Source organism: Uloborus diversus, chromosome 1, assembly GCF_026930045.1.
Source record: "Uloborus diversus isolate 005 chromosome 1, Udiv.v.3.1, whole genome shotgun sequence".
Lineage (NCBI taxonomy): Eukaryota > Metazoa > Arthropoda > Arachnida > Araneae > Uloboridae > Uloborus > Uloborus diversus.
In genome coordinates, this window is record NC_072731.1 from 200,810,138 (window position 1) to 200,821,721 (window position 11,584).

At 32.7% G+C, this 11,584-nt stretch overlaps 1 protein-coding gene across 1 annotated transcript in view; it reads right to left on the reverse strand.

Annotated features, from left to right (window-relative positions):
• LOC129234127 (F-box only protein 9-like) overlaps window positions 1-9,769 on the reverse strand; it is a 43,509-nt gene extending 33,740 nt beyond the window's left edge. Inside the window, exons 1-2 of the mRNA XM_054868020.1 lie at window positions 9,655-9,769; window positions 7,157-7,420 (exon numbers count right to left, since the gene is read on the reverse strand). Of these exons, the coding sequence (XP_054723995.1) occupies window positions 7,157-7,420; window positions 9,655-9,657 (267 nt within the window). The 5' untranslated portion in view covers window positions 9,658-9,769. The remainder of the gene's footprint in view (window positions 1-7,156; window positions 7,421-9,654) is intronic.
• Between the last annotated feature and the right edge of the window lie 1,815 nt (window positions 9,770-11,584).

Below are 11,584 nucleotides of genomic sequence, written 5' to 3' on the forward strand. Positions count from 1 at the left end.
TGATACTTTTTGACCATTTTTCCCCCCTGAAAATCCTGACTTTTCAGTACCAAATTCGATCATAGTTGAAATCCACGATTTCCCATGACTTTGAAGGACACCCAGTAAAATATTTATTTGATTTAGAAATATTTGGTCATTAAAGCAAAATAATCCAGACCTAAAAACCTTGGTGGCCACCACTGTCCCAAAGTTTTAAAGTACAAAAAGTGAGGGGGGGGTTAGTTTTTTCTACTTTCATTAAAAAAATTAATAAATAGAACCTTGCACTTGTTTACAAAAACATGCATTTTGGAAAATTTAAGTTAAAATAGGTTTTTAAATTACTTCAAAATAAATAAATGAGAAGTCGTTAGGAAACTGCATTTTAGTAATCAAAACCGTTTCTTTAAGTTCATACCAAAGCCTCCAAATCAATGAAGATCGAATGCAATTGTGCAGATAAAATTTCACTTTTCTAGAAACTAATGCAGGGCTCCCAACACATTTCAGTTTTAGAAAAGGGTAAAAGAGGACCAATTTCAATCAAAAAGAGGACTAAAGAGGACCAGTTAGGATTAAAAAGAGGATCTTGAGAGGACCATTCATTTAAACACAAGGAAGCATCAAAAGGCAAATTAGCTGCCTGCTGCTAAATCCCTGAAAATAATTTGTTAATTAACCATAATACTGATTTTTAATGATACAATTCCTTTATCACCTTCTGCACAACTGATCTTTTTATCCATTGAATAATATTATTTACACAAACATTTGGATGGGAGGGGGGGGAGGCACTTAGCGCAGCACTTAAGGCTGCCTCCATAGAACTAAATGGGCGTAATGATACATTTTGAATTGAACCAGGGATGCTGGTAGTCTCACTGAAGGATAGATGAAGCTGTGCTTCATCTTTCTATAGTTTAAAATTATTTTTGTGTTTTTCTGTATTGTAATGCTTCTTTAATAGCATTTATATCCCTTCTCCACCTATATGAATCCATCACACACCAAACAGATCTACTGTATTGAAAGTTTCCCTAAAAATGTCTGAAATTCTCAATCACAAAGAGAAGCAGATCACATGAGGCATAGTTTTGCAATTTTCATATTCAAAGTATATTTTCAAGATTCATAAAGCTTACATTAAAAAAAATAATCCATGATTGCAGGGCCATGAGTGCTTTGAACTTTTATGGGGGGGGGAAACAAATTCCCCCCTTTAGCAGGCATCATGCCGCCTGCCTTGTCTAGTGGTCAGAGAAGTCTGACTGCGATAGGAAGGTCCGGGTTCGAATCCCGGCTCGGGCATGGACGTACTTTCTCTCTCCTGTCCTTGTCCCCTATAAACGGGTCCTTATGGCATGTGTGTACTGTAGAAGTCGGACTTCACACCAAATTACTCTACAGTTGGAAAAGTGAAGCAGTGCACCTCAAATTGCCAGCCTACTTGGCACACGACAACAACAGCAGCAGGCATCATGACAATGAAATGATGTACAAATTCAACTTCATATAATTACATAATTAAACTTTGTTTCATATACAGACGCTACTTTAAAATGTTATGTGCTCAATTGTTTAAATTTAATACCCCTCCCCCTCCCACACAAAAAAACAGTAATAACCGAAAATAAGCTAATGATAATCAAAATTATGTTTGGAAAACTAAATAAGCTTGAATTAAACAACACAAAAAATATTAACTTTTTAGTTATTTAAGTAAAAATTTAATCGAGTTAATCTGACGTAACATGTCAAAATAACTTCTAATTGCCATAAATATAAAAATATTTATAAGATGCAAAACGATTGAAAGCTCAGAGAAGTAAATTTTCACGAACCAAGTTCAATGTTGGCATGCTTCCCATAAAATAAATTTATTTATTTTCTACTAAATTAAACCTAAAACATGCTAATCTAAGTTGGAATATGGGAAAACAACATTCGATTGGGCAAAATATTTTAATATTTACATGATTCAAAAAGATTGAAATTTCAAACATTAAAAGCAATTTTCCGCGAAGTCTGAGTAAGTTCAATGTTACCATGGTTTCCAAAATAATTCCTACGTTAATTATTGAAATTAAATGAAAAATAAGCTAATCTAAAGTAGTATATGTCAAAATAACTTCCAATTGTCAAAATCATCTAAATGTTTACAAGATGCAAAAGGATTGAAATTATTTTCCGCGAAGTCCGAATAAGCTCAATGTTGTTATTGTTTTCAAAATATTTCCTTCGTTAATTATTGAAATTAAACGAAAAATAAGCTAAACTAAGGTAGCATATGTCAAAATAACTTCCAATTGTGGAAAACATCAAAATATTTACAAGATGCAAATGGATTGAAATTTCCAACGCGAGAAGCATTTTTCCGCGAAATCCGAGTAAGTTCAATGTTGCCATGGCTTACAAAATAATTCCTTCATTAATTATTGAAATGAAACGAAAAATAAGCTAATCTATAAAAACATATGTCAAAATAACTTCCAATTATCAAAACATCAAAATGTTCACAAGATGCAAAAGGATTGAAATTTCAAACGCGAGATGCAATTTTCCGCGAAGTCCGAATAAGCTCAATGTTATTGTTATGGTTTCCAAAATATTTCCTTGGTTAACTATTGAAATTAAACGAAAAATAAGCCAATCTATAGAAACATACGTCAAAATAACTTCAAATTGCCAAAAACATCAAAATGTTCACAAGATGCAAAAGGATTGAAATTTCAAACGCGAGATGCAATTTTCTGCGAAGTCCGAATAAGCTCAATGTTATAATTATGGTTTCCAAAATATTTCCTTCGTTAATTATTAAATTCAAACGAAAAATAAGCTAAACTAAAGTAGCATATACTAAAATAACTTCTAATTGTGGAAAACATCAACATATTTACAAGATGCAAAAGGATTGAAATTTCAAAAGCGAGAAGCATTTTTCCGCGTCCGAGCCGATAAGTTCAATGTTGCCATGGTTTCCAAAATAATTCCTTCATTAATTATTGAAATTAAACGAAAAACAAGCTAAGCTAAGGTAAGCACATGTCAAAATCACTTTGGATTGTAAAAAGAATCAAAATATTAACAAGATGCAAAAGGATTGAAACCTCAAACACGAAAGAAATTTTTCGCGATAAATCATATCGAATATATATGTTCAGAAAATTGCACTAATGAAATATTTTTAAAAGAATTACAAGCACAATCCAAACAATAAATAAATTCAAGCAATAAAGAAACTTTTTATACTTTTTCAAGGTTTTCAAACACTAGAAAATGTGTGTGTGTGACCTCCCCCCCCCCCCCCCCAAGAACTTTTCAAGGTTTTTCATGGGCGTACGAACTTTGTTTAACACGCGCTGCGGCGGCGTGCTTGGGAGAACAGTAACTTTTAACGAAATGAAAAACTTTTAAAATCTGATATTTAAGTAAAAACAATATAAAAGCGAACTAATCAGACCATAATGTTAAAAGTCTAAAGCGGACTTTACCATAAAACACGGACTTTGGCGGGAAAAGCGAACCATTTGGGAGCCCTGCACAGTAGGAAAGATAAAATGGCGGCTGCACGTGGATCGCGGAAAAGGCGGTAGCCAAAAGTGGAGGGGAAAAGTAAAAAAAAAAAAAAAAAGGAATCGGAAACTGAAAATATAGGAAAATATAGGAATTATAGGAACTTTTTCAGAAATATAGGAAAATATAGGAATATAGGAACGCTGCGATGCCTGATGGTATATAAGCGGGATCACCTGGACAAGTGAAGTTCTATCCATTTACACATAAATGGTGTTCCCAACATGGCTTTGTATCAATCTTATTCCAGTGATAAGAACATTACAGCCAGTAATTATGTTTTTGAAATGTCTCAAAGCATAGAAGTTAAATAAAAATTTCTGGTTCCTTCAAGCGCACAAATCTGTCACTTTTCTGTTTTAAATGAAGTAACTTATAATCCCCACCTCTCTGTATACCCATTAAACAAACCAAAAATTTTGACTATTTTCACTTAAATGATATGGTGGATAACCCAAGTATCTGTTAAGAAATCGTTTGATGTCCACCATATGTCAACTGCAGCTAAGCAATTTTCTGTTTCAAAGTATTGCTAACACACATTAGTTATCTTGTACAACATACTTTTAAATTAAAAAAAAAAAAAACAAAAAAACTCTAAACATGGTTATTACATTCACAAACACGTATGCATATAAAGCAATCAATAGCTTTTATTTACATTATTTACATTGAAGTTGTATTTACCTTTACAGTAAAACGAGAAAAAAAAAAGACTAAATGGTGTATGTTCATCAAATAACACAAAGCAAATATCAGCACACATATAATTGTAATGGCTATTAGTAAGCATGTAGTTGAAAAAAATTAACAAGTCACCCTCCAAAACTTTTCATTATTAATAGGGTTTAAATGTACTTATGAATGTGAAGCAAGTTAAATATTACATAAGCAAGTAAGTGTTGAACACACACTGAATTGTTTTATATAGTACATGGAGGCTTTTATATCACAAAAGCAAAATGCTTAATACTGATCTTAAATTCCATTTCACTTTTGCAGATAAAGCTTTTATTTACATTTACACATTTAAGTCTTAATTACCTTTACAGAAAAAGGAAAATAATTATAAGAAAAAAAGCTGAATACTCTATGTTCATTAAATAACATATCGGAATTGCAGAGAAAATGGCAGGTAAAAATGTCCACTGTAACTAAAATACCTAAAAAACACTACCTTTGGCCCCTTTAAACTTTGCTTCGTTCAGCATTTGTTTGTGAAATCTAAACTACTTTCTTCCATACCAAGAAGTACAAGGTACAAGGTTGTAATTGCAAACCCAACCCCGCCAAATCCACAAGTAATATTTCTCTTCATGAGGTTGTTGTTCTTGTTGGCAAGAAATATGCATCAGGTGTCTGATGGCGCTAGGAGAGAAAAAAACAGGGGGGGGTGGGTGGTATAGTTATCTTTAGCGATAAACAATGCAACTTTTCGCGAATTTTGGCAGACCAGAGTGAATTAAAAGTTTGGCCAATGAGATTTTATTTTATTTTTTTTTTTTTTTTGGCATTTCCATTTTTTTTTTTTTTAATTCTGTGTATTTTTTACATTTTTAGTTGTTTTAGGCTGAAATGGTAGAACTTTCTTTACAAAATAGTTGTTTTTGTCTTATTTTAGGCTAAAATAGTTGTCATAGTCTGCAAATCTTCAAAATAGTTGCAATAGTTGCTTTTTTAGTCAGCAGTGGCAGCCCTATAACTAGAAAGTCGCCCGTCAAGATATGATGGGTGAAAATTTCTTCTATATTTGAACAAAGCCATTGCCTGTTTGATGATATTTTGATAGTTAAAATTTTAACCCTAACTCCAGTGGATTAACCCTAAACACCAGTAGGTAGCGTTCATTGTTGACCATTTTTTTTGTATCTTCATTCTCCTGAAATGAGTTTTACCAGTAAAACTGTTAAGTTGCTGGATCAAGTTCAGCCTCGTCACAATAAAGCCTTTCCCTGCATGTTAAACATTACCAAAACATATTATCAAATTATCATGCCGTGGCTCCAGTTTCATTGTTGAAACACGTAAGTTATTCGATCATTGGCTGCTATTTATGTGAGGATAACTGGCTATTACAGTGAGTGAAGGAGAGGGCGATATAACAAACCTAAATTTAGATGAATTTTTAAAAAATTTAAGGATCCAAGATACACTTTTTTTTGCAGGGGCGGGGGGAGGTGGGACTATTAGCAAGGTCTAATTAAACTCTGGAGCTAAGGAAAGATCTGTATCATTTCAAGACCTTAAACTTTTTGTTTAGGAAATTTTTGGAAAAAATTCTCCAAACATTGATACAATACTCTCTAATGATAAAAGCATTATTTCTAAAAGTATTAAAGAAGAATTCCTATCCCTCCCCTAACCCCCTCTGCTATAGACAAAGAAATTTTGAAAATTACATACGCCTCGCTGCAATTCTCAACAAATAAGGACGGCCAGTTGTTGAGTCAAAATTATCCCTTCACAAACATAATTGCTAAAGAATTAGATCATAACACTGTGGGGCCAAGTTTCAATGAACCTAGAATTAATGCTTGCAATCTTTTTTGCACTAAATTTAATAGCAGAAGCAAACTTTACACAGTTTTTCAATCATTTTTGGGTTCCCTGAAAATTCTGAGAGGAAGCTCAAGCTTTCAGAGTTTTTTGTGCAATCAGGGTCCAGACAATTAGACTTTTAAATTAATTTTTCTACAATAAGTTCACTAATATGACTAAGGTTTTATGCTCGAGTTAAATTGCAAAAATATTTAAAAGCCTGCTATTAAAGGTGAGTTTGAAGATAAAAGTTAAAACAGTTCCTTCCCAAAAATTATGATAAAATGTCTCTAGTTGCAATATCTTATCAAAAAATATTCCAACTAGAGATAAGATGTCTTAACTAGGATTGCACAGACTACCTGAAATATTACATTATTCTGTGGAGGAGAAAAAGGGTAAGCTTATGTGACACATGTCTAAGATTCTATCAGAAATAAATAAGGAAAAATTAGTTCAAAACATAAGCCCTTAAAAATCCCAAAAGAGAAAAATGAAATATTCCTCAGAATGTTGTCAATAGTTCTTAAAAATTCTCATTAGAGTAAGGACAGCTGTTTCTAGATAATGTAAACCCTGCTGAAACATTCTCAACAGAATAAGGATAACAAATATCCTATTCAATAAAATAATGGAAACTGTCCCTATTGGAGTGTGGGAATTAAAAAAAAAAAAAAAGCCAACAGCTTTTGGACATTCCCATTAGAACATGATAAACCTACTTGAAAATACCCCATTGGCATAAGTTCATAAAACCCACAGAAAAATGTGGCTAACAATTCTCAAAAATTGCCATCAGAACATGATCTAGTCTTGATAGAAGAACTCGTTAGAATAGGATTAACAGTTCTTAAATATATCCATTAGAAGATGTGATTGTACTTGATGCTTGCATTTATAATGAACACTATAATAAAATATATGATTACATTTTATACCATTTTTTTTTCAAATTAATACAACCCTTCACTTTGTTGAGAAAAAATAAATGAATAAATAAAATTTAAACACAATAAATAAACTTTCTTCCAATAGATTTGAAACAAAAGATAGTTTGAATTACTTCTTGTTCAACATTCTCAGCTACCGTATCAGTAGAACAAGTGACTGCTCTCATTTTGCTTTTAAACTTTCCTTTGAATGGAGAAGATTCAATTTCTTTTTTCCACAGCAGACGGAAGTTTTCAAGTTCCGTTTCCACATTTGATGAGGAAGAAGATTCTTCATCTTGAGCATCATCAACATCTTCTGAGCTCCCACCTACATCAGCAGGGTTTCCAGCCCTATTGGATGACATACTTGTAGAAGAGTTGCAGTTTGAGTTATCCTATATTTTTAAAGCATAAATTATTATTAACAAATTTAGATTTCAAAATCAACATTTTCATTATTATCAAAGCCTTCGTAATAACACAATTCATGCATCATGAAGTTTAATCACTTGAAAATTGAGCATATCAATTTATTTCTAAATAATGAAAAATTTGTAACATGATATTAGTTATATTGAGTAAATCTGTATAAATATATGTGTGTGTATATGTATATATTTTCACAGTACAAATCTACAGTTTATGTCAGATCTTGACCAAATTCGGCAAGGGTGTACTTGGGCACCCGAGAAGAAACATAGGGCAGTTTTCAAATGCCAAAAAAGTATTGAGTTGTCCGAATTTTAATTTTAGGACCCGAAAATGCCGTTAAATGGCTTCTAAATAACAACAATTCATTAATTTAAGACAGTAACGAAAATCAATGATAATTTTTATGCCTCTTGAATCAATTTAGATGCAAAGGAATTAAAAGTTTCGAATGACATGGAAAAATTGGAAGCATACAAGTCCTCAGCTATTCAAGATAGAACATATAAACAGCAAGGGTGCTCATATAGGGGGGCAAGGGGGGGCCCTCTTAGAAATGAGAACTTTCTTGCTTTTAGTGCTTTTTTCTTTGCAAAAATGTATAAAAATTTCTTTTCCAATCATAAATAAATAAATTATTAAAAATTGCAAGTTTTAATATCTCTGATCTGTACAGAAATCGGATTCAATGGGAATAATATTCTGCTAAACCATGGGGAAATTTTTTGAGCCCCCCCCCTAAAATTTTACAAATGGGCCCCCCTTGATAAGCAAGGTTAAAAATAATGCTAAAAATAAAATTCTTAATGTCCAAGATGTTGAAACACATAGTAAAGAAAAACCAGTGAGTAATTTCAACAGGTGCAGTCAGATTTTGAAATGAGTAAAAAATTGGATTTGACATGGAAAAGCGTTTGTAAAGGCCAAGATGCATAAAATTCTAAACCTAACCTATAAAATTCGATAAGTATGTATGTTCTTGAACCCAAAATCCTTTTGACAAATTTTTAGTTTCCATGACTTTTTTTTTTTTTTTTTTGCTGAAAATCATAGCCTTTTTTAATCATGATCAAAATCCATGACTTCCCATAATTTTACCCAAGTTTTCGGGAATACAGATACACTGCCAATCCAGTTTGAAATAATTGAAACCTTTTTTTTACTGAACCTTACCTTCAGAAATCATGCAAGAAAAATGTGCAAAACCTTGCTTGAATAAGAGCCAAAAACCTTAATTTTCGGGCTGGAGAAATTCTTTATATGCCAAATAAAACTTCAAATTTCACGGAATGATTTTAAGAAAAACATGTGCCTGCGTCCATACCTATAGCCAATGAGAAAAGATTAAAAATTATAAAAATAAGGTCAACATTTTGTCAATCCTGTCTCGAAATTTTCCTGAGTAAGAATATTTCTCGGGAGGTTGCAGTGACTTGCCCCTATTTGCTCGATAGCACATTATATTTGCTCCTTAAAGAACTGCAAATAAGTCACCTACGGAAAAGACAGGTGATTATTTGCAATCATTATTAAGAATAATGGAACCGATAAAGTTAGACTCTATATAAATTATTGTGTCTTGGGCCTGGGGCACCTACCTTTTGATCGAACAAGTCCTGTCGAAACACATGACACAGTGATAATGATTTAACTAACAGGAGTTTTCAATGACTAGTGTGAAAGAATACATTTTCAGTGAGAGTAAACAAACAAATTAACTTTCACAATTCAAGCAATTTGGCTGACTTAAAACGCTTACTAGATATGTGTATTCCAAATGACACGAGATCCAAAAGTTATTGTTACATAATGCACCTCTTGACAATCTGAATGACAAATTGTAAACAAATGACCAATGACACTTCCGAACAAAAGAAATATCAGACTTGACTAAGGTTAGTCGGTTACTGTACAACGAAAGTTTACTTTTCAATGTATGGGAAACATTTTGATTAACCCCCAGCAAGTTTAGTTATTAATAGTCTGATTTCATTTGAAATCAGACATAAGTTCTTTGAAAGTTTATTTTAAATCACATTATCTGTTTTAAAAAAAACCATAACAAAGTATGAATTGACAATAATAAACAAATTTCAACAATGGCCAAAGAATCTAGTTTGAAGATAAAAAAAAATGTAGACGAATTAGACAAAATATGAATATTTTTTAGCTAATGAAGTTTTATATCAGGATAGTTTACCATCTTGAAATCCTGTTTATTCTTTCAGACGTCTAATTCTCTATCGGAATTGAAACGAATGACACCGCAAGTACATCTGCGTACTATCAACAAAGCCGCCATCTTAGCTAACAAAACAAGCTGATACCAAAACTTTGTGACGCAATATTTGGTTGCGTTCAACGATCTCAACCGGTATACCGGTAACTAACCGGTATTAACCGCAGCATTATTATGATCTACCGGTTAATGCACCGGTTACCGTTTTAATTTGTTGGTTGATTGAATCAAATGATCTTATTAGCTGTCATGTGATCAACCAACCGGTAGCGACCGGTCAAGGTCGTCAAACGTAAGCTTTGTATGATGGCCTCTCTGGATGCCGCTATCAGCCGTACAAATTTATGCGAACAAGCGAACAACTATGCAATTCCGGAAAGTAAAGAGTTTTTTTATATTGGCCGCAAATAGCACAGCTTGACAATCATATCCATAACAACGCAGCATCACCGTTTTCACGCATGTTTATCATAAATAATTCAAGAAATTAAAGGAATTTATCATCATTAGTTTTAAAATCAAATATTTCTGCAGGTACAGATCCAAATGGGGATCATAGGAGGAATTTAAGTGACCAACGACATGCCCTAAAGTTGTTTTGGGAACATATTTCGCAAAAAATCACCCTAACCCCCTATTTATGCCCAAAAGTGACACTTATGACACTCCTTCTAAAAATGAACCCTCCATAGCTGCAAGAGGATCTACTCCCGGTGCTTGGGTTTCTAGTTTGACTCATATCCGACAAATAATGCATCCAATGACCAAGCTTTGAGCAGTGTTTTTTTTTTTAAATTAACACATCTTTTAAAATTTACATTTTTAAAGTTTTAAAAATTCTCCCTGACAAGCCTAGGGACGACCCGTTGCAAGTGGCAAATTTGGCACACATTAGATTTATTTTTTGCACTTTTTTTATTTTGTGCTCTTTTTTTTCCCTTTGTGTGTGTGTTTTTCAAGAATTATTTTCCTCTACACATAAAATGCAGTTACTCATTTTCAAGCTATAAAAAAGGTATCTGGACTATAAAGCACACATTTTTTTTTTTAAGTTTTTTTTTTTTTTGCTTTTGTTTTTTTTGAACATTATTATAAACTTTTACTTGTAATATGAAGCATCTCAGATGAGTGAGAAAAGTGAGTGAGTTTGCAAATAGCTGCAGGATCGACACAAGGATGTAGTTGGGGGGGGGAGTCAAATGGGGCCTGGCCCCTCCCAAAATAAATTTAAATTCACTAATTGGGAATAAGGATTTAACATTTTAAACTTGAACTTCAAAATTTCTTATAATATTTGGCTAGGGCCCCTCCCACCATGTTTAACGATTGAGCTGCAGCATTAAACAAGCTTTTTATGCAACAATAATTGAAGTTTGTATATTTTCTGGACATGTGTAAGCGTAGGTTTTATACATTTATGATTGAATAAAGGTGTGCTACTCTGCACAGAGCAATGGGGTTCAAGTCGAGATTAGAATTCATAAAAACATATATATTCCTAACTTGACAAAGTGGAAAAGGGTCTTGTGCCGAGATCTGGTACGAGGGCCCAGTAATAAATGTGTGTGAGGGCCATGGTGAGAAATACAGAGAGAAGTGATGAATGAAAAGAAAATGTTTTCACAATTTTTTTTTGAAAGAGGAACTATTTAACATTAGAATCTATAAAGAGATATTGATCAATATTTATTAACAACTACTATTAAATTCTAAATGGTGGCTAGGTCGCCCAGGCAACTAAAAGTATCTTGGAGACTGGATTTTTTTTATTTTTCAGAACAAGAATCTTTCAGAAGCAATTTTACACTGAATTTTTCAAATGTTGAGAAATAAGTTGTTTGATGCCTTATATTTTTGTTGGTTCCTAAGATTTTAAATTTTTGCTAGTCTA